This window comes from Mytilus galloprovincialis, chromosome 9 (assembly GCF_965363235.1).
Source record: "Mytilus galloprovincialis chromosome 9, xbMytGall1.hap1.1, whole genome shotgun sequence".
Taxonomy (NCBI): Eukaryota; Metazoa; Mollusca; class Bivalvia; order Mytilida; family Mytilidae; genus Mytilus; species Mytilus galloprovincialis.
The window spans coordinates 93,991,226-94,016,700 of NC_134846.1; the positions used below are offsets into that span (position 1 = coordinate 93,991,226).

A 25,475-nucleotide genomic window follows, 5' to 3' on the forward strand; every position below is an offset into this window, starting at 1 on the left:
TACACCCTTAATACAGTAAAGATGAGTTCTCAGAGTTGACCTGATCTATTCCTACTTACACCCATAATACAGTAAAGATGAGTCCTCAGAGTTGACCTGATCTATTCCTACTTACAACCATAATACAGTAAAGATGAGTCCTCAGAGTTGACCTGATCTATTCCTACTTACACCCATAATACAGTAAAGATGAGTCCACAGAGTTGACCTGATCTATTCCTATACTTACAGCCATAATACAGTAAAGATGAGTCCTCAGAGTTGACCTGATCTATTCTTACTTACACCCTTAATACAGTAAAGATGAGTTCTCAGAGTTGACCTGATCTATTCCTACTTACACCCATAATACAGTAAAGATAAGTCCTCAGAGTTGACCTGATCTATTCCTACTTACACCCAAAATACAGTAAAGATGAGTCCTCAGAGTTGACCTGATCTATTCCTACTTACACCCAAAATACAGTAAAGATGAGTCCTCAGAGTTGACCTGATCTATTCCTACTTACAACCATAATACAGTAAAGATGAGTCCTCAGAGTTGACCTGATCTATTCCTACTTACACCCATAATACAGTAAAGATGAGTCCTCAGAGTTGACCTGATATATTCCTATACTTACAGCCATAATACAGTAAAGATGAGTCCTCAGATTTGACCTGATCCATTCTTACTTACACCCTTAATACAGTAAAGATGAGTCCTCAGAGTTGACCTGATCTATTCTTACTTACACCCATCATACAGTAAAGATGAGTCCTCAGAGTTGACCTGATCTATTCCTTCTTACACCCATCATACAGTAAAGATGAGTCCTCAGAGTTGACCTGATCTATTCTTACTTACACCCATCATACAGTAAAGATGAGTCCTCAGAGTTGACCTGATCTATTCTTACTTACACCCATCATACAGTAAAGATAAGTCCTCAGGGTTGACCTGATCTATACTTACTTACACCCTTAATACAGTAAAGATGAGTTCTCAGAGTTGACCTGATCTATTCCTACTTACACCCTTAATACAGTAAAGATGAGTCCTCAGAGTTGACCTGATCTATTCTTACTTACACCCATAATACAGTAAAGATAAGTCCTCAGAGTTGACCTGATCTATTCTTACTTACACCCATAATACAGTAAAGATGAGTCCTCAGAGTTGACCTGATCTATTGATACTTACACCCATAATACAGTAAAGATGAGTCCTCAGAGTTGACCTGATCTATTCTTACTTACAACCATAATACAGTAAAGATAAGTCCTCAGAGTTGACCTGATCTATTGATACTTACAACCATAATACAGTAAAGATGAGTCATCAGAGTTGACCTGATCTATTGATACTTACACCCATAATACAGTAAAGATGAGTCCTTAGAGTTGACCTGATCTATACCTACTTACAACCATAATACAGTAAAGACGAGTCCTCAGAGTTGACCTGATCTATTGATACTTACACCCACAATACAGTAAAGATGAGTCCTCAGAGTTGACCTGATGTATTCTTACTTACACCCATAATACAGTAAAGATGAGTTCTCAGAGTTGACCTGATCTATTGATACTTACAACCCTAATACAGTAAAGATGAGTCCTTAGAGTTGACCTGATCTATTGATACTTACAACTATAATACAGTAAAGATGAGTCCTCAGAGTTGACCTGATCTATTGATACTTACACCCATAATACAGTAAAGATGAGTCCTCAGAGTTGACCTGATCTATTCCTACTTACACCCATAATACAGTAAAGATGAGTTCTCAGAGTTGACCTGATCTATACTTACTTACACCCATAATACAGTAAAGATGAGTCCTCAGAGTTGACCTGATCTATTCTTACTTACACCCATAATACATTTAAGATTAGTCCTCAGAGTTGACCTGATCTATTCTTACTTACAGCCATAATATAGTAAAGATGAGTCCTCAGAGTTGACCTGATCTATTGATACTTACACCCATAATACAGTAAAGATAAGTCCTCAGAGTTGACCTGATCTATTCCTACTTACACCCATAATACAGTAAAGATGAGTCCTCAGAGTTGACCTGATCTATACCTACTTACACCCATAATACAGTAAAGATGAGTCCTCAGAGTTGACCTGATCTATTCCTACTTACACCCTTAATACAGTAAAGATAAGTCCTCAGAGTTGACCTGATCTATTTTTACTGACAGCCATAATACAGTAAAGATGAGTCCTCACAGTTGACCTGATCTATTCCTACTTACACCCTTAATACAGTAAAGATGAGTCCTCAGAGTTGACCTGATCTATTCCTATACTTACACCCATAATACAGTAAAGATGAGTCCTCAGAGTTGACCTGATCTATTCCTACTTACACCCTTAATACAGTAAAGATAAGTCCGCAGAGTTGACCTGATCTATTCTTACTTACACCCATAATACAGTAAAGATGAGTTCTCAGAGTTGACCTGATCTATTCTTACTTACACCCATAATACAGTAAAGATGAGTCCTCAGAGTTGACCTGATCTATTCTTACTTACACCCATAATACAGTAAAGATGAGTCCTCAGAGTTGACCTGATCTATACCTACTTACACCCATAATACAGTAAAGATGAGTCCTCAGAGTTGACCTGATCTATTCTTACTTATACCCATAATACAGTAAAGATAAGTCCTCAAAGTTGACCTGATCTATTCTTACTTACACCCATAATACAGTAAAGATGAGTCCTCAGAGTTGACCTGATCTATTCCTATACTTACACCCATAATACAGTAAAGATGAGTCCTCAGAGTTGACCTGATCTATTCTTACTTACACCCATAATACAGTAAAGATGAGTCCTCAGAGTTGACCTGATCTATTTTTACTGACAGCCATAATACAGTAAAGATGAGTCCTCACAGTTGACCTGATCTATTCCTACTTACACCCTTAATACAGTAAAGATGAGTTCTCAGAGTTGACCTGATCTATTCCTACTTACACCCATAATACAGTAAAGATGAGTTCTCAGAGTTGACCTGATCTATTCCTACTTACACCCTTAATACAGTAAAGATGAGTTCTCAGAGTTGACCTGATCTATTCCTACTTACACCCATAATACAGTAAAGATAAGTCCTCAGAGTTGACCTGATCTATTCCTACTTACACCCAAAATACAGTAAAGATGAGTCCTCAGAGTTGACCTGATCTATTCCTACTTACAACCATAATACAGTAAAGATGAGTCCTCAGAGTTGACCTGATCTATTCCTACTTACACCCATAATACAGTAAAGATGAGTCCTCAGAGTTGACCTGATCTATTCCTATACTTACAGCCATAATACAGTAAAGATGAGTCCTCAGAGTTGACCTGATCTATTCTTACTTACACCCTTAATACAGTAAAGATGAGTTCTCAGAGTTGACCTGATCTATTCCTACTTACACCCATAATACAGTAAAGATAAGTCCTCAGAGTTGACCTGATCTATTCCTACTTACACCCAAAATACAGTAAAGATGAGTCCTCAGAGTTGACCTGATCTATTCCTACTTACAACCATAATACAGTAAAGATGAGTCCTCAGAGTTGACCTGATCTATTCCTACTTACACCCATAATACAGTAAAGATGAGTCCTCAGAGTTGACCTGATATATTCCTATACTTACAGCCATAATACAGTAAAGATGAGTCCTCAGAGTTGACCTGATCCATTCTTACTTACACCCTTAATACAGTAAAGATGAGTCCTCAGAGTTGACCTGATCTATTCTTACTTACACCCATCATACAGTAAAGATGAGTCCTCAGAGTTGACCTGATCTATTCCTTCTTACACCCATCATACAGTAAAGATGAGTCCTCAGAGTTGACCTGATCTATTCTTACTTACACCCATCATACAGTAAAGATGAGTCCTCAGAGTTGACCTGATCTATTCTTACTTACACCCATCATACAGTAAAGATAAGTCCTCAGGGTTGACCTGATCTATACTTACTTACACCCTTAATACAGTAAAGATGAGTTCTCAGAGTTGACCTGATCTATTCCTACTAACACCCTTAATACAGTAAAGATGAGTCCTCAGAGTTGACCTGATCTATTCTTACTTACACCCATAATACAGTAAAGATAAGTCCTCAGAGTTGACCTGATCTATTCTTACTTACACCCATAATACAGTAAAGATGAGTCCTCAGAGTTGACCTGATCTATTGATACTTACACCCATAATACAGTAAAGATGAGTCCTCAGAGTTGACCTGATCTATTCTTACTTACAACCATAATACAGTAAAGATAAGTCCTCAGAGTTGACCTGATCTATTGATACTTACAACCATAATACAGTAAAGATGAGTCCTCAGAGTTGACCTGATCTATTGATACTTACACCCATAATACAGTAAAGATGAGTCCTTAGAGTTGACCTGATCTATACCTACTTACAACCATAATACAGTAAAGACGAGTCCTCAGAGTTGACCTGATCTATTGATACTTACACCCACAATACAGTAAAGATGAGTCCTCAGAGTTGACCTGATGTATTCTTACTTACACCCATAATACAGTAAAGATGAGTTCTCAGAGTTGACCTGATCTATTGATACTTACAACCCTAATACAGTAAAGATGAGTCCTTAGAGTTGACCTGATCTATTGATACTTACAACTATAATACAGTAAAGATGAGTCCTCAGAGTTGACCTGATCTATTGATACTTACACCCATAATACAGTAAAGATGAGTCCTCAGAGTTGACCTGATCTATTCCTACTTACACCCATAATACAGTAAAGATGAGTTCTCAGAGTTGACCTGATCTATACTTACTTACACCCATAATACAGTAAAGATGAGTCCTCAGAGTTGACCTGATCTATTCTTACTTACACCCATAATACATTTAAGATTAGTCCTCAGAGTTGACCTGATCTATTCTTACTTACAGCCATAATATAGTAAAGATGAGTCCTCAGAGTTGACCTGATCTATTGATACTTACACCCATAATACAGTAAAGATAAGTCCTCAGAGTTGACCTGATCTATTGATACTTACAACCATAATACAGTAAAGATGAGTCCTCATAGTTGACCTGATCTATTGATACTTACAACCATAATACAGTAAAGATGAGTCCTCAGAGTTGACCTGATCTATTCTTACTTACAACCATAAAACAGTAAAGATGAGTCCTCAGAGTTGACCTGATCTATTCCTACTAACACCCATAATACAGTAAAGATGAGTCCTCAGAGTTGACCTGATCTATTCTTACTTACACCCATAATACAGTAAAGATGAGTCCTCAGAGTTGACCTGATCTATTCTTACTTACACCCATAATACAGTAAAGATGAGTCCTCAGAGTTGACCTGATCTATTCTTACTTACACCCATAATACAGTAAAGATGAGTCCTCAGAGTTGACCTGATCTATTGATACTTACAACCATAATACAGTAAAGATGAGTCCTCAGAGTTGACCTGATCTATTCTTACTTACAACCATAATACAGTAAGGATGAGTCCTCAGAGTTGACCTGATCTATTATAGTTACACCCATAATACAGTAAAGATGAGTTCTCAGAGTTGACCTGATCTATTCTTACTTACAACCATAATACAGTAAAGTTGAGTCCTCAGAGTTGACCTGATCTATTGATACTTACAACCATAATACAGTAAAGATGAGTCCTCAGAGTTGACCTGATCTATTCTTACTTACACCCATAATACAGTAAAGATGAGTCCTCAGAGTTGACCTGATCTATTCTTACTTACAACCATAATACAGTAAAGATGAGTCCTCAGAGTTGACCTGATCTATTCTTACTTACACCCATAATACAGTAAAGATGAGTCCTCAGAGTTGACCTGATCTATTCTTACTTACACCCATAATACAGTAAAGATGAGTCCTCAGAGTTGACCTGATCTATTGATACTTACACCCATAATACAGTAAAGATGAGTCCTCAGAGTTGACCTGATCTATTCTTACTTACAACCATAATACAGTAAAGATGAGTCCTCAGAGTTGACCTGATCTATTCTTACTTACAACCATAATACAGTAAAGATGAGTCCTCAGAGTTGACCTGATCTATTCTTACTTACACCCATAATACAGTAAAGATGAGTCCTCAGAGTTGACCTGATCTATTCCTATACTTACACCCATAATACAGTAAAGATGAGTCCTCAGAGTTGACCTGATCTATTCCTATACTTACACCCATAATACAGTAAAGATGAGTCCTCAGAGTTGACCTGATCTATTCTTACTTACACCCATAATACAGTAAAGATGAGTCCTCAGAGTTGACCTGATATATTCTTACTTACACCCATAATACAGTAAAGATGAGTCCTCAGAGTTGACCTGATCTATTCCTACTTACAACCATAATACAGTAAAGATAAGTCCTCAGAGTTGACCTGATCTATTGATACTTACAACCATAATACAGTAAAGATGAGTCCTTAGAGTTGACCTGATCTATTCCTATACTTACACCCATAATACAGTAAAGATGAGTCCTCAGAGTTTACCTGATCTATTCTTACTTACACCCATAATACAGTAAAGATGAGTCCTCAGAGTTGACCTGATCTATTGATACTTACAACCATAATACAGTAAAGATGAGTCCTCAGAGTTGACCTGATCTATTGATACTTCCAACCATAATACAGTAAAGATGAGTCCTCAGAGTTGACCTGATCTATTGATACTTACACCCATAATACAGTAAAGATGAGTCCTCAGAGTTGACCTGATCTATTCTTACTTACAACCATAATACAGTAAAGATGACTCTTCAGAGTTGACCTGATCTATTCTTACTTACACCCATAATACAGTAAAGATGAGTCCTCAGAGTTGACCTGATCTATTCTTACTTACACCCATAATACAGTAAAGATGACTCTTCAGAGTTGACCTGATCTATTCTTACTTACACCCATAATACAGTAAAGATGACTCCTCAGAGTTGACCTGATCTATTGATACTTACAACCATAATACAGTAAAGATGAGTCCTCAGAGTTGACCTGATCTATTGATACTTACACCCATAATACAGTAAAGATGAGTCCTCAGAGTTGACCTGATCTATTCTTACTTACACCCATAATACAGTAAAGATGAGTCCTCAGAGTTGACCTGATCTATTCTTACTTACACCCATAATACAGTAAAGATGACTCTTCAGAGTTGACCTGATTTATTCCTACTTACAACCATAATACAGTAAAGATGAGTCCTCAGAGTTGACCTGATCTATTGATACTTACAACCATAATACAGTAAAGATGAGTCCTCAGAGTTGACCTGATCTATTCTTACTTACAACCATAATACAGTAAAGATGAGTCCTCAGAGTTGACCTGATCTATTGATACTTACAACCATAATACAGTAAAGATGAGTCCTCAGAGTTGACCTGATCTATTGATACTTACAACCATAATACAGTAAAGATGAGTCCTCAGAGTTGACCTGATCTATTCTTACTTACAACCATAATACAGTAAAGATAAGTCCTCAGAGTTGACCTGATCTATTCTTACTTACACCCATAATACAGTAAAGATGAGTCCTTAGAGTTGACCTGATCTATTCTTACTTACACCCATAATACAGTAAAGATGAGTCCTTAGAGTTGACCTGATCTATTGATACTTACAACCATAATACAGTAAAGATGAGTCCTCAGAGTTGACCTGATCTATTCTTACTTACACCCATAATACAGTAAAGATAAGTCCTCAGAGTTGACCTGATCTATTCTTACTTACACCCATAATACAGTAAAGATGAGTCCTCAGAGTTGACCTGATCTATTGATACTTACAACCATAATACAGTAAAGATAAGTCCTCAGAGTTGACCTGATCTATTCTTACTTTCACCCATAATACAGTAAAGATGAGTCCTCAGAGTTGACCTGATCTATCGATACTTACACCCATAATACAGTAAAGATGAGTCCTCAGAGTTGACCTGATCTATTCTTACTTACACCCATAATACAGTAAAGATGAGTCCTCAGAGTTGACCTGATCTATTCTTACTTACACCCATAATACAGTAAAGATGAGTCCTCAGAGTTGACCTGATCTATTCTTACTTACACCCATAATACAGTAAAGATGAGTCCTCAGAGTTGACCTGATCTATTGATACTTACAACCATAATACAGTAAAGATGAGTCCTCAGAGTTGACCTGATCTATTCTTTCTTACACCCATAATACAGTAAAGATGAGTCCTCAGAGTTGACCTGATCTATTGATACTTACAACCATAATACAGTAAAGATGAGTCCTCAGAGTTGACCTGATTTATTCCTACTTACAACCATAATACAGTAAAGATGAGTCCTCAGAGTTGACCTGATCTATTCTTACTTACACCCATAATACAGTAAAGATGAGTCCTCAGAGTTGACCTGATCTATTGATACTTACAACCATAATACAGTAAAGATGAGTCCTCAGAGTTGACCTGATCTATTCTTACTTACACCCATAATACAGTAAAGATGAGTTCTCAGAGTTGACCTGATCTATTCTTACTTACAACCATAATACAGTAAAGATGAGTCCTCAGAGTTGACCTGATCTATTGATACTTACAACCATAATACAGTAAAGATGAGTCCTCAGAGTTGACCTGATCTATTCTTACTTACAACCATAATACAGTAAAGATGAGTCCTCAGAGTTGACCTGATCTATTCCTACTTACAACCATAATACAGCAAAGATGAGTCCTTAGAGTTGACCTGATCTATTGATACTTACAACCATAATACAGAAAAGATGAGTCAGAGTTGACCTGATCTATTCCTACTTACAACCATAATACAGTAAAGATGAGTCCTTAGAGTTGACCTGATCTATACCTACTTACAACCATAATACAGTAAAGATGAGTCCTCAGAGTTGACCTGATCTATTGATACTTACAACCATAATACAGTAAAGATGAGTCCTCAGAGTTGACCTGATCTATTCTTACTTACACCCATAATACAGTAAAGATGAGTCCTCAGAGTTGACCTGATCTATTCTTACTTACAACCATAATACAGTAAAGATGAGTCCTCAGAGTTGACCTGATCTATTCTTACTTACAACCATAATACAGTAAAGATGAGTCCTCAGAGTTGACCTGATCTATTCTTACTTACAACCATAATACAGTAAAGATGAGTCCTCAGAGTTGACCTGATCTATTCCTACTTACAACCACAATACAGCAAAGATGAGTCCTTAGAGTTGACCTGATCTATTGATACTTACAACCATAATACAGAAAAGATGAGTCAGAGTTGACCTGTTCTATTCCTACTTACAACCATAATACAGTAAAGATGAGTCCTTAGAGTTGACCTGATCTATACCTACTTACAACCATAATACAGTAAAGATGAGTCCTCAGAGTTGACCTGATCTATTCTTACTTACACCCATAATACAGTAAAGATGAGTCCTCAGAGTTGACCTGATCTATTCTTACTTACACCCATAATACAGTAAAGATGAGTCCTTAGAGTTGACCTGATCTATTCTTACTTACACCCATAATACAGTAAAGATGAGTCCTTAGAGTTGACCTGATCTATTCTTACTTACAACCATAATACAGTAAAGATGAGTCCTCAGAGTTGACCTGATCTATACTTACTTACAACCATAATACAGTAAAGATGAGTCCTCAGAGTTGACCTGATCTATTCCTACTTACACCCATAATACAGTAAAGATGAGTCCTCAGAGTTGACCTGATCTATACCTACTTACACCCATAATACAGTAAAGATGAGTCCTCAGAGTTGACCTGATCTATACCTACTTACACCCATAATACAGTAAAGATGAGTCCTCAGAGTTGACCTGATCTATTCCTACTTACACCCATAATACAGTAAAGATGAGTCCTCAGAGTTGACCTGATCTATACCTACTTACACCCATAATACAGTAAAGATGAGTCCTCAGAGTTGACCTGATCTATTCTTACTGACACCCATAATACAGTAAAGATAAGTCCTCAGAGTTGACCTGATCTATTCTTACTTACACCCATAATACAGTAAAGATGAGTCCTCAGAGTTGACCTGATCTATTGATACTTACACCCATAATACAGTAAAGATGAGTCCTCAGAGTTGACCTGATCTATTCTTACTTACACCCATAATACAGTAAAGATGAGTCCTCAGAGTTGACCTGATCTATTGATACTTACAACCATAATACAGTAAAGATGAGTCCTTAGAGTTGACCTGATCTATTCTTACTTACACCCATAATACAGTAAAGATGAGTCCTTAGAGTTGACCTGATCTATTCTTACTTACAACCATAATACAGTAAAGATGAGTCCTCAGAGTTGACCTGATCTATTCTTACTTACACCCATAATAGAGTAAAGATGAGTCCTCAGAGTTGACCTGATCTATTGATACTTACACCCATAATACAGTAAAGATGAGTCCTCAGAGTTGACCTGATCTATTCTTACTTACAACCATAATACAGTAAAGATGAGTCCTCAGAGTTGACCTGATCTATTGATACTTACAACCATAATACAGTAAAGATGAGTCCTCAGAGTTGACCTGATCTATTGATACTTACACCCATAATACAGTAAAGATGAGTCCTTAGAGTTGACCTGATCTATACCTACTTACAACCATAATACAGTAAAGACGAGTCCTCAGAGTTGACCTGATCTATTGATACTTACACCCATAATACAGTAAAGATGAGTCCTCAGAGTTGACCTGATCTATTCTTACTTACACCCATAATACAGTAAAGATGAGTTCTCAGAGTTGACCTGATCTATTGATACTTACAACCCTAATACAGTAAAGATGAGTCCTTAGAGTTGACCTGATCTATTGATACTTACAACCATAATACAGTAAAGATGAGTCCTCAGAGTTGACCTGATCTATTGATACTTACACCCATAATACAGTAAAGATGAGTCCTCAGAGTTGACCTGATCTATTCCTACTTACACCCATAATACAGTAAAGATGAGTTCTCAGAGTTGACCTGATCTATACTTACTTACACCCATAATACAGTAAAGATGAGTCCTCAGAGTTGACCTGATCTATTCTTACTTACACCCATAATACATTTAAGATTAGTCCTCAGAGTTGACCTGATCTATTCTTACTTACAGCCATAATATAGTAAAGATGAGTCCTCAGAGTTGACCTGATCTATACTTACTTACACCCATAATATAGTAAAGATGAGTCCTCAGAGTTGACCTGATCTATTCTTACTTACACCCATAATACAGTAAAGATGAGTCCTCAGAGTTGACCTGATCTATTCTTACTTACAACCATAATACAGTAAAGATGAGTCCTTAGAGTTGACCTGATCTTTTCTTACTTACACCCATAATACAGTAAAGATGAGTCCTCAGAGTTGACCTGATCTATTCTTACTTACAGCCATAATACAGTAAAGATGAGTCCTCAGAGTTGACCTGATCTATACTTACTTACACCCATAATATAGTAAAGATGAGTCCTCAGAGTTGACCTGATCTATTCTTACTTACACCCATAATTCAGTAAAGATGAGTCCTTAGAGTTGACCTGATCTATTGATACTTACAACCATAATACAGTAAAGATGAGTCCTCAGAGTTGACCTGATCTATTCTTACTTACACCCATAATACAGTAAAGATGAGTCCTTAGAGTTGACCTGATCTATTGATACTTACACCCATAATACAGTAAAGATGAGTCCCTAGAGTTGACCTGATCTATTCTTACTTACACCCATAATACAGTAAAGATGAGTCCTCAGAGTTGACCTGATCTATACTTACTTACACCCATAATATAGTAAAGATGAGTCCTCAGAGTTGACCTGATCTATTCTTACTTACACCCATAATACAGTAAAGATGAGTCCTTAGAGTTGACCTGATCTATTGATGCTTACAACCATAATACAGTAAAGATGAGTCCTCAGAGTTGACCTGATCTATTCTTACTTACACCCATAATACAGTAAAGATGAGTCCTTAGAGTTGACCTCATCTATTGATACTTACACCCATAATACAGTAAAGATGAGTCCCTAGAGTTGACCTGATCTATTCTTACTTACACCCATAATACAGTAAAGATGAGTCCTCAGAGTTGACCTGATCTATACCTACTTACACCCATAATACAGTAAAGATGAGTCCTCAGAGTTGACCTGATCTATTGATACTTACACCCATAATACAGTAAAGATGAGTCCTCAGAGTTGACCTGATCTATTCCTACTTACACCCATAATACAGTAAAGATGAGCCCTCAGAGTTGACCTGATCTATTGATACTTACAACCATAATACAGTAAAGATGAGTCCTCAGAGTTGACCTGATCTATTGATACTTACACCCATAATACAGTAAAGATGAGTCCTTAGAGTTGACCTGATCTATACCTACTTACAACCATAATACAGTAAAGACGAGTCCTCAGAGTTGACCTGATCTATTGATACTTACACCCATAATACAGTAAAGATGAGTCCTCAGAGTTGACCTGATCTATTCTTACTTACACCCATAATACAGTAAAGATGAGTTCTCAGAGTTGACCTGATCTATTGATACTTACAACCCTAATACAGTAAAGATGAGTCCTTAGAGTTGACCTGATCTATTGATACTTACAACCATAATACAGTAAAGATGAGTCCTCAGAGTTGACCTGATCTATTGATACTTACACCCATAATACAGTAAAGATGAGTCCTCAGAGTTGACCTGATCTATTCCTACTTACACCCATAATACAGTAAAGATGAGTTCTCAGAGTTGACCTGATCTATACTTACTTACACCCATAATACAGTAAAGATGAGTCCTCAGAGTTGACCTGATCTATTCTTACTTACACCCATAATACATTTAAGATTAGTCCTCAGAGTTGACCTGATCTATTCTTACTTACAGCCATAATATAGTAAAGATGAGTCCTCAGAGTTGACCTGATCTATACTTACTTACACCCATAATACAGTAAAGATGAGTCCTCAGAGTTGACCTGATCTATTCTTACTTACACCCATAATACAGTAAAGATGAGTCCTCAGAGTTGACCTGATCTATTGATACTTACACCCTTAATACAGTAAAGATGAGTCCTCAGAGTTGACCTGATCTATTGATACTTACACCCATAATACAGTAAAGATGAGTCCTCAGAGTTGACCTGATCTATTGATACTTACACCCATAATACAGTAAAGATGAGTCCTCAGAGTTGACCTGATCTATTCTTACTTACACCCATAATACAGTAAAGATGAGTCCTCAGAGTTGACCTGATCTATTCTTACTTACAACCATAATACAGTAAAGATGAGTCCTTAGAGTTGACCTCATCTATTGATACTTACACCCATAATACAGTAAAGATGAGTCCCTAGAGTTGACCTGATCTATTCTTACTTACACCCATAATACAGTAAAGATGAGTCCTCAGAGTTGACCTGATCTATACCTACTTACACCCATAATACAGTAAAGATGAGTCCTCAGAGTTGACCTGATCTATACCTACTTACACCCATAATACAGTAAAGATGAGTCCTCAGAGTTGACCTGATCTATTGATACTTACACCCATAATACAGTAAAGATGAGTCCTCAGAGTTGACCTGATCTATTCCTACTTACACCCATAATACAGTAAAGATGAGCCCTCAGAGTTGACCTGATCTATTGATACTTACAACCATAATACAGTAAAGATGAGTCCTCAGAGTTGACCTGATCTATTGATACTTACACCCATAATACAGTAAAGATAAGTCCTCAGAGTTGACCTGATCTATTGATACTTACAACCATAATACAGTAAAGATGAGTCCTCATAGTTGACCTGATCTATTGATACTTACAACTATAATACAGTAAAGATGAGTCCTCAGAGTTGACCTGATCTATTCTTACTTACAACCATAATACAGTAAAGATGAGTCCTCAGAGTTGACCTGATCTATTCCTACTAACACCCATAATACAGTAAAGATGAGTCCTCAGAGTTGACCTGATCTATTCTTACTTACACCCATAATACAGTAAAGATGAGTCCTCAGAGTTGACCTGATCTATTGATACTTACACCCATAATACAGTAAAGATGAGTCCTCAGAGTTGACCTGATCTATTCTTACTTACACCCATAATACAGTAAAGATGAGTCCTCAGAGTTGACCTGATCTATTGATACTTACAACCATAATACAGTAAAGATGAGTCCTCAGAGTTGACCTGATCTATTCTTACTTACAACCATAATACAGTAAAGATGAGTCCTCAGAGTTGACCTGATCTATTATAGTTACACCCATAATACAGTAAAGATGAGTTCTCAGAGTTGACCTGATCTATTCTTACTTACAACCATAATACAGTAAAGTTGAGTCCTCAGAGTTGACCTGATCTATTGATACTTACAACCATAATACAGTAAAGATGAGTCCTCAGAGTTGACCTGATCTATTCTTACTTACACCCATAATACAGTAAAGATGAGTCCTCAGAGTTGACCTGATCTATTCTTACTTACAACCATAATACAGTAAAGATGAGTCCTCAGAGTTGACCTGATCTATTCTTACTTACACCCATAATACAGTAAAGATGAGTCCTCAGAGTTGACCTGATCTATTCTTACTTACACCCATAATACAGTAAAGATGAGTCCTCAGAGTTGACCTGATCTATTGATACTTACAACCATAATACAGTAAAGATGAGTCCTCAGAGTTGACCTGATCTATTCTTACTTACACCCATAATACAGTAAAGATGAGTCCTCAGAGTTGACCTGATCTATTCTTACTTACAACCATAATACAGTAAAGATGAGTCCTCAGAGTTGACCTGATCTATTCTTACTTACAACCATAATACAGTAAAGATGAGTCCTCAGAGTTGACCTGATCTATTGATACTTACAACCATAATACAGTAAAGATGAGTCCTCAGAGTTGACCTGATCTATTCTTACTTACACCCATAATACAGTAAAGATGAGTCCTCAGAGTTGACCTGATCTATTCTTACTTACACCCATAATACAGTAAAGATGAGTCCTCAGAGTTGACCTGATCTATTTTTACTTACAACCATAATACAGTAAAGATGAGTCCTCAGAGTTGACCTGATCTATTGATACTTACACCCATAATACAGTAAAGATGAGTCCTCAGAGTTGACCTGATCTATCGATACTTACACCCATAATACAGTAAAGATGAGTCCTCAGAGTTAAACTGATCTATTCTTACTTACAACCATAATACAGTAAAGATGAGTCCTCAGAGTTGACCTGATCTATTCTTACTTACAACCATAATACAGTAAAGATGAGTCCTCAGAGTTGACCTGATCTATTGATACTTACACCCATAATACAGTAAAGATGAGTCCTCAGAGTTGACCTGATCTATCGATACTTACACCCATAATACAGTAAAGATGAGTCCTCAGAGTTGACCTGATCTATTCTTACTTACACCCATAATACAGTAAAGATGAGTCCTCAGAGTTGACCTGATCTATTCTTACTTACACCCATAATACAGTAAAGATGAGTCCTCAGAGTTGACCTGATCTATTGATACTTACAACCATAATACAGTAAAGATGAGTCCTCAGAGTTGACCTGATCTATTGATACTTACAACCATAATACAGTAAAGATGAGTCCTTAGAGTTGACCTGATCTATTCTTACTTACACCCATAATACAGTAAAGATGAGTCCTCAGAGTTGACCTGATCTATTGATACTTACAACCATAATACAGTAAAGATAAGTCCTCAGAGTTGACCTGATCTATTCTTACTTACAACCATAATACAGTAAAGATGAGTCCTTAGAGTTGACCTGATCTATTCTTACTTACAACCATAATACAGTAAAGATGAGTCCTCAGAGTTGACCTGATCTATTCCTACTTACACCCATAATACAGTAAAGATGAGTCCTCAGAGTTGACCTGATCTATACCTACTTACACCCATAATACAGTAAAGATGAGTCCTCAGAGTTGACCTGATCTATTCTTACTTACAACCATAATACAGTAAAGATGAGTCCTCAGAGTTGACCTGATCTATCGATACTTACACCCATAATACAGTAAAGATGAGTCCTCAGAGTTGACCTGATCTATTCTTACTTACAGCCATAATACAGTAAAGGTGAGTCCTCAGAGTTGACCTGATCTATACCTACTTACACTCATAATACAGTAAAGATAAGTCCTCAGAGTTGACCTGATCTATTCTTACTTACACCCATAATACAGTAAAGATGAGTCCTCAGAGTTGACATGATCTATTCTTACTTACACCCATAATACAGTAAAGATAAGTCCTTAGAGTTGACCTGATCTATTCTTACTTACACCCATAATACAGTAAAGATAAGTCCTCAGAGTTGACCTGATCTATTCCTACTTACACCAATAATACAGTAAAGATAAGTCCTCAGAGTTGACCTGATCTATTCTTACTTACACCCATAATACAGTAAAGATAAGTCCTCAGAGTTGACCTGATCTATTCCTACTTACACCAATAATACAGTAAAAATAAGTCCTCAGAGTTGACCTGATCTATTCTTACTTACACCCATAATACAGTAAAGATGAGTCTTCAGAGTTGACCTGATCTATTCTATAGTTAAGGTGTTCTTTCCAATCTATCCTTTTATCTCTTCTGTCTCTAAATCCTTCATCTTTCCAACCAATAGCTGTCACTTGCCATTGATCAGCTGAAAAACAAGGTATGCTCTGTTAAAAACAAATGTCCAAATTTCACTGACCAAAATATTCAGAAAGACAAACAGACAAATAATAGAAAATAACATATAGAAAACTGAAGAATTAGCAACACGGACCCCAACAAAAACTGGGTACTGTAATCTCAGGTAAATTGTACCTATCCCTAATTGTTTCACTTCATCAGATCATAGGATACTCTTAATTAGGCCATAAATTAGTATAAACACTGACAATTGATAGAAATGCAGTCCATAAATCAATACTGAATTAGTCCTAAAATTGTAACCCCGATGTAAGTCCGATAATCTGTCGTTAAAAATATAATTTAAGTTTATGTACAAACAAAAATGAGTTCAAATAATCCTCCATAAGAAATATACACTGGAGTAATAACTCACTAGACAAATGAAAAACAAGACTAAAGTTATAAGTACTCACCAAAATTATAACTATGTTCCTTTCAATGTCACAAGATCCTCCATAAGGGAGATAATCTATAGTGACAACCAACATTAAAGTACTCACTAAAATGAGAACTACCTTCCACACGACAAGACCCTCCATAAGGGAGATAATTGGTGGTTACAATCCACATGATAGTACTCACCAAAATGAGAACTACGTTCCACACGACAAGACCCTCCGTAAGGGAGATAATCAGTGTTTACAATCCACATTAAATTACTCACCAAAATGAGTACTACGTTCCACACGACAAGACCCTCCATAAGGGAGATAATTGGTGGTTACAATCCACATACTCTTACTCAGTCTTCCACCAGACAAGGTAATAGTAGCCTCTATAATATAATATTTCACACAACAAGACCCTCCATATAGGAGATAATCTGTAGTGACAACCAACATAAAACTACTCACCGAAATGAGTACTACGTTCCACACGACAAGACCCTCCATAAAGGAGATAATCTGTAGTGACAACCAACATAAAACTACTCACCGAAATGAGTACTATGTTCCACACGACAAGACCCTCCATAAAGGAGATAATCTGTAGTGACAACCAACATAAAACTACTCACCGAAATGAGTACTATGTTCCACACGACAAGACCCTCCATAAAGGAGATAATCTGTAGTGACAACCAACATAAAACTACTCACCGAAATGAGTACTACGTTCCACACGACAAGACCCTCCATAAAGGAGATAATCTGTAGTGACAACCAACATAAAACTACTCACCGAAATGAGTACTATGTTCCACACGACAAGACCCTCCATAAAGGAGATAATCTGTAGTGACAACCAACATAAAACTACTCACCGAAATGAGTACTACGTTCCACACGACAAGACCCTCCATAAAGGAGATAATCTGTAGTGACAACCAACATAAAACTACTCACCGAAATGAGTACTACGTTCCACACGACAAGACCCTCCATAAAGGAGATAATCTGTAGTGACAACCAACATAAAACTACTCACCGAAATGAGTACTACGTTCCACACGACAAGACCCTCCGTAAGGGAGATAATCGGTGGTTACAATCCACATGATAGTACTCACCAAAATGAGAACTACGTTCCACACGACAAGACCCTCCGTAAGGGAGATAATCGGTGTTTACAATCCACATTAAATCACTCACCAAAATAAGTACTACATTCCACACGACAAGACCCTCCGTAAGGGAGATAATCGGTGGTTACAATCCACATGATAGTACTCACCAAAATGAGAACTACGTTCCACACGACAAGACCCTCCGTAAGGGAGATAATCGGTGTTTACAATCCACATTAAATCACTCACCAAAATAAGTACTACATTCCACACGACAAGACCCTCCGTAAGGGAGATAATCGGTGGTTACAATCCACATACTCTTACTCAGTCTTCCACCAGACAAGGTAATAGTAGCTTCTATAATATAATATTTCACACAACAAGATCATCCATAAAGGAGATAATCTGTAGTGACAACCAACATAAAACTACTCACCGAAATGAGTACTACGTTCCACACGACAAGACCCTCCGTAAGGGAGATAATCTGTGGTTACAATCCACATACTCTTACTCAGTCTTCCACCCGGCAAGGTAATAGTAGCCTCTATAATATAACCTTGGTTCTGTGCCAGCCCTGCTTTCATCACAAACCGTCTGTTATTAGTATCTATTAAATAAAATAAATAATCAGTTATTCAAATGGTTGGGTCTTGCACAGCTTGTCTAGAACGTTTTTTAAACAATGGTTTATAATAAACATTCAATTCAAGAAAATTCAAACAACTGTATAATGAGAAGGAAAATATTGATGAGAACAGTTGAAAAATTCTTTGTTTATAAGTTATTGTTAATGTGATGCCAACTTTGTGTGAGAACATTTTACCTTAGCCTGGCTGTATCATGAAACTGTCTTGGTTACTATTCAACATCATTGTGAATACAGGAGACTCAAAATTTGTTTATCTTTGCTGTGATTTTTGCTTGTTATCATTTGTTTGTTATCATTTGTTTCTAAGGTATTATTTGAAAGTTTGAATGGATAAAAAAAAGTTGAATTCATAATACAACAAATATGTCATGATACAGCTTAAATGAAATCAGTTAAAAAACAACTTTTGTTGAAATAAAACCCCTGATTTTCAGTCATAAAATCATGTTTATAGATCCTACAATACTAATCCTTTACTTGTTTACATATATTGGTCTATAACAGTTTTGAAGATAATCATGCAGTTATATGTCAAAATGTATACACGTTATTGGTATAAACTCAATTAAAAAAAAACAATAGAAATTACAAATGTATTCAAATACAAAAATCATTTTCATCTGACCATGACCTTTTTCATATTTGTTGCAATGCTAATCAATTTTGCTGTTTCTGCCTTTATGTGAAATTATTCAAGTTATTTTTAATTTATAAGTAAACTTTGAACATTTGGCTGCGTAAAAATAAATTAAAAATTTATTAAATAGAAATTTCAAATGTCATTAAATACATAAATAGAAAAGAAAAAGTTTTGTTGTAAAGCAAAACAAAAAACATTAGCAAATACGTTTAAATCTATTTTTAAACTATGATTATTATCAGATATCATATTTTGACGTAACTCAGTCCTTTAAATGTTTACAGGTTACCTAGATCAGGTATAGACGTGTCTTAATTATCTTCCTGGTACAGAGACATTTATGGGAACAAACACAGAAAAGAAAGTAAAATAAAATATAATCAGATGAATTGATATCTACCTAAATCAACAGGTACAATTTATATTTTTATTTTGGGTATTAAGTGTTTGTACAACTAATATTGTTAATATAATATCATTGGAGAATACTGCACAAAGTGAAATGAGGGGTAATATTCCTGATAGCTATTTCCCTTAGATAATGTTACTGTCATATATATGTATCTATTAAACAGTTCACATAATAATGATTGATAGATTGGTGTTAAACACTATTGTGCTATTATGTGGAGGTCAGTTTTTATAGGTGGAGGAAGCCAGAGTGTCCAGGAAGAACCACCTTAGGTAGGAAAACTGACAATCCTCAGTCAATTTAAAGATTCGAGTCACATAAGAATGAAAATGTGTATAATTAAGTTAATGTGACAACAAAAAATACATCAAAGGCATATTCTTTAAATCTATTACTAAGGCTTTATGTACACACTCAGTCTGGTATACTGTGACATTGAATTCTGGTGTGTAGGTCAAACTTACTGACTCATGACAAGCTGGACAAGCTTTCCATTCTCAATTTAACATTCACCAAACATTAATTAGCTAATCATAATGTACAACCAGACAACAAATCAAGATAAATTGTCTTAGATACCTAGTAATTTATACATAAGAAGTCTTTTCTACAGTAATTGATTGTGAGAGCAATCATCAAGTGTCACAAATATAATTTAACTAACTTACCCATGTGGAATGTGTACCAAAATGCTTATGCCTTTTAACGCAGACTATGTGGTATGGGCTTTGCTCATTGTTAATGGCTGTACGGTGACCTACAGTTGTTAATTTCTGTGTCATTTGGTCTCTTGAGGAGAGTTGTTTCATCGGCAATTATATCACATCTTCTTTTTTATATTTATAACATGTGATTTGTACATGTTTAGATCTAACTGACCCGATGGAGTTAACTGTAGCAAGTAACTTATGTTTTTTACATTTTTAGATCTAACTGTGGACTGTACTTAGAATGTAAAATAACTTTTCTTTATGTTCAGGTCATGGCATCCAGTAAACCTAGCCAAGCTATCAAACCAGAATGTGACAAACATGGTCAAGACCTCATTTTGTACTGCCCCGGTCATTTAATGCCTTGTTGTGATGAATGTATTTCCACCAGCCATTCGAAATGTACGGGAATAAAAAGTTTAGCAGGTGTTGTGAATACAACAAAAATTGAAAATTCCAAGGAATCTGTAGAAACAAACATAAATTCTATCTTAAATCTATTGGGAACATTAATCAACAACAAATCTAAAAACATTAAAAGAGGAGAAAATCAGTGTGGTAGTATAAAGCAATCAATTAAAGGAATTAGACAGGAAATAAACAAACATTTAGATCACCTGGAGAAGAAGTTATGCCAAGAAACAGATACCATTTGGAATCATGAAAAATCTAAGGCAACTGATTTCATTTCTGAAATCGAAGGGCAAAAGAAAAATTTGAAAGAAATAAAAGAACATTTACAAACAGTCACAACAAATATTTCTAAACTACAATCATTTCTTGGTGTACATCAGATTGAACAACAAGTACACCAATGTCAAAGATATGTTGAAGATCTGGATGATGATGAGAGGACCAAAGAAGTTGACATCAAAATGGAGCAAAATGATGAAATAGAAAAGATACTGAGCAAGTTAGAATCATTAGAATCATTAGGAGAAGTCACTGTTATAAAGACAGAAGTAGCCATGAACATAGAAATAAGTGTGGGAACAGTACCACAAGTACCATTACAAGAACAATCCAACATAAACAACATGACAATGAATATAGAGACAAAGATAGAGATCAACATAGAGAAGAGTATTAGTGACATGATTTGTCTGATGGATGGAAGAGTTATAGTAGTGGAAATGGAAGGTAAGGTTAACCTACTTACTTCTGATGGTAAACTACAGAAACAATTACCTATACCTGGTGAAGCCTTGAGTGTAACACAGATCAATCAGAACACTATAGCCGTAACTTATCCGCATGAGACAGCCATTAAGATCTTCAATATGGAGAATGAAAAAGTTACCAAAGTCATCACATTAGACAATATATGCAGAGGTTTATCATTCTCCAATAATTCTCTGGCTGTAGGTTTGCGTAGTGATGAAATCCGTATCATAGACTTGGAAGGAAATACAGTGAAATCAATACAGGTTGAGGGAAGATCATACCTGTATAGCCTTGTTTACTGCAATGACAGAGTAATCTATAGTGACTTGCAGTATACAGTATACAGTTATGATGGATCAGGTAAACAGATCTGGCAATATACACAGGATTTACAAGGACCAAGAGGACTTTGTACAGATACTTATGGTAACATTGTTGTAGCAGACTTTGACTCAGATGGAATAATAGTAATATCAAAAGATGGACAAGATAGTAAAGTACTGATTGGTAAAGAGGATGGACTGAAGTTTCCAAAGTGTATTTGTTTTAAACATAATCAGTCTTCAGGTTTTATTTGTGATTACCTTGGCAATAAGTTGGCAAAATTCAATTTATCTAATGGATAACATAAATACTAATGAATCTTGTGATAAAACATCCTGGTGAAAGAAATATTACAAATACATATTTGGTGTGAAGTTTAAATATTGTGTTATTTGGTTACAGCCTTATTAATGTCCACATCATATATACATGTATTTGTTATTATCTAATGATCATATCAAATATCCTTATACTTCTAACTGAAGAAATGTATATATAAAATTATAGATTGTTATTATACCTTTTTATCACAGTTTTTTTAACATTCAATTAAAGGACAATGGCCACTTTGGTTCCTTTTTTTCAAACTTTTCACAATTTTTTATAATCAAATGTTGAATGAATGAACTTTAATTAAACAAAACTGTTTGGATTTTAAATTTTTTTCTGAGTTGTACATCCAATCAGATGAGTTATTCATTAGAATGGCAAAATTATGAAACCTTGATTCTTTTAGGGTGAGGGTTAGGATACTTGTTGGTTATCTCAACAAGATTGATTTTTTAGCTTGTGAGACCAATGATATTCTGTTTAAATCGCTATTTTACCTGTTGTCACAGTGTTAATTTCATTGACTACAGGCAAGTTTTCTCTTAGTTTCTAGTGATTATTTTTCATATCACTCGACTCTGCTGAAAATGAAATTATCAGTCAGCAAGATTAAAGCAAAGTTTTGTAAAACAGCGATAAATAGAAATAATACAGCAGCACACTCATTGCCCAAAAAGATATTTAATGGTTCAATCTATTTACTACTGTCATTGGGTTTGATCCTATCCTATTTAATCAGACACAGTATTAGTCACTTGTTAAACATTATTCAAAGATCTGAATCAACAAAAGCAGGAGTAAAAACCTTATCAATAATATTCCTAATTGGGGGGAAAAAATCGTAAGGGTTCCACGAAACCCAGTGTCTCACCCACTTTATAAATCTTATAAATGTTTTGAGAACTTTAACTGCAGACTGTATGTAATGTAACAAGAAGAATAAATAGGTCCATATATAAGTAACAAAATATATTTTTTTTACAAACTTTCCATCTAGATACTAGCTTTTGATCATAACCAAGCTTCTGTCCAAATTTGGTACAAATCCAGGATAGTTTCAGAAAATGATTGAATGTAATGTTAACTGGCAGAAAAAACTAAGGATTAATTTATTTTAAATTACTTCTGGATTCCATGTTCTAATCATAAAAACAAGCATCTGTCCAAGTTTGGTCAATATCCAGGATAGTTTTTAGAAAGTTATTAAAATTTTAAAACTTTAACCACAGAGTGAATATAATGATAACTGGCAGAAAAACTAAGTCCATTTATAAGTAAAATATGGATAAACCAGTGCACGTTCTTTTTAAATGATTAATCAGACTAGACTTTGTGAACTTTGCCATGTATTCAATTTTTATGCGACAATTCTTTACTTATAAAGATATTTTTCGCTCGTATTTACTGTAATATATTATTGATTATGTCAAAGTTATGTGCTTCGCTATGGTGGAGTTGATCAGTACATAAAAAATAACAAGTCCAGGATAGTTTAAGAAAGTTATTAAAATTTCAAAAACTTTAACAGGTCGGGACCACTACCTTATATGGAAATGCATACATTAGCATACTTATGTTCTCGCACATGTATTTGTTTATTTACATGTGACGTAATTTATTTTTACCTAGGTTTTTGACCAATCCACTAACTGAGTCACAATGCATGATGGACTACTACGTGTTTACAATCAACCAAGAACACGTGTTATTTACTGAAATACAACACATTTTTTCGTGCAATGCGGGATTCACAATATCGCTTAGTTTTTCATTTTGTGTATCCTCATTTATAGTTCGTGATATATAGTATTACTTCCATGCTCAGATTAACGAAGAGTTGTTTCTATGTGAAGAAAAAAGGGTTTGAATTACCCGATATATAGCCATTAACATGTTTGATGATGTCACAGAAATTTCATGTATTTGTCCACCAGAAGCAACGAAACAACAGCGAAAAAACACAATTACCCATGAGACAAACTTACTGGTGTAAAGTAAGCCGTCGATAACAGCCGGTGCTGATATTCAAGAGTACAGCAATGTTCGTATAGATAATTAAAGGCAAATGTGGGATCCTTGAATTTTGTGTTCGTAAAAAAGGCGAAGAAATATTTACATACATGGCAGTGTTAACAAAATTTATAAGTATTTTTGTTGGTCACATTTCAGTATATGGGACTTCCAAACTGTTCCCTTTTTTTTGAAGGTAGGGAAGTCAGCAACTGTAGTTTCAGTTTGTTCGTTTTTTAACGGGCTCGGACATTTGCCAAACTGAATAAAATCATTACAGCTGATTTCTTAAACCTGCAAAGTAAAACTTTGGTTGGCTTGCTTGCTTTGTTTGTATAGTTGTTTATACAAGCTTTGCAAATAAGATTGACATCTTTAAACAATATATATATATATATATATAGGCATAGTTTAACTTGTATATTTTATATTTTGTACAATATACAAACAAGCAAGCAAGCTAACCAAAGTTTTGCTCCACATGCATAAGAAATAAGCTGTAATGATTTTATCAATATGTGTGTGCGACAAAGTGGAAAATTTGATATGTTTTGTGAAAATTGCAGCGTTGGGTCTATAATAAAAAAAGAAGATGTGGTATGATTGCCAATGAGACAGCTGTCCACAAGAGACCAAAATGACACAGAAATTAACATTTATAGATCACCGTACGGCCTTCAACAATGAGCAAAGCCCATACCGCATAGTCAGCTATAAAAGTCCCCGATATGACAATGTAAAACAATTCAAACGAGAAAACTAACGGCCTTAATTATATAAAAAAAAAAATGAACGAAAAACAAATATGTAACACATAAACAAACGACAACCACTGAAATACAG

At 35.5% G+C, this 25,475-nt stretch overlaps 2 protein-coding genes across 2 annotated transcripts in view; one reads left to right on the forward strand and one right to left on the reverse strand.

Annotated features, from left to right (window-relative positions):
- Nucleotides 1–25,475, reverse strand: part of LOC143046885 (uncharacterized) — a 132,393-nt gene that overhangs the window by 78,854 nt on the left and 28,064 nt on the right. Inside the window, exons 8-10 of the mRNA XM_076219942.1 lie at nt 18,827–19,000; nt 17,545–17,685; nt 16,702–16,845 (exon numbers count right to left, since the gene is read on the reverse strand). Coding sequence (XP_076076057.1) covers nt 16,702–16,845; nt 17,545–17,685; nt 18,827–19,000 — 459 coding nt within the window. The remainder of the gene's footprint in view (nt 1–16,701; nt 16,846–17,544; nt 17,686–18,826; nt 19,001–25,475) is intronic.
- On the forward strand, nt 19,966–22,944 carry LOC143046407 (uncharacterized). The gene is made up of 2 exons (XM_076219559.1): nt 19,966–20,094; nt 21,074–22,944. The coding sequence occupies exon 2, from the start codon at nt 21,077–21,079 to the stop codon at nt 22,592–22,594; it is 1,518 nt and encodes a 505-aa protein (XP_076075674.1). The 5' UTR covers nt 19,966–20,094; nt 21,074–21,076; the 3' UTR covers nt 22,595–22,944.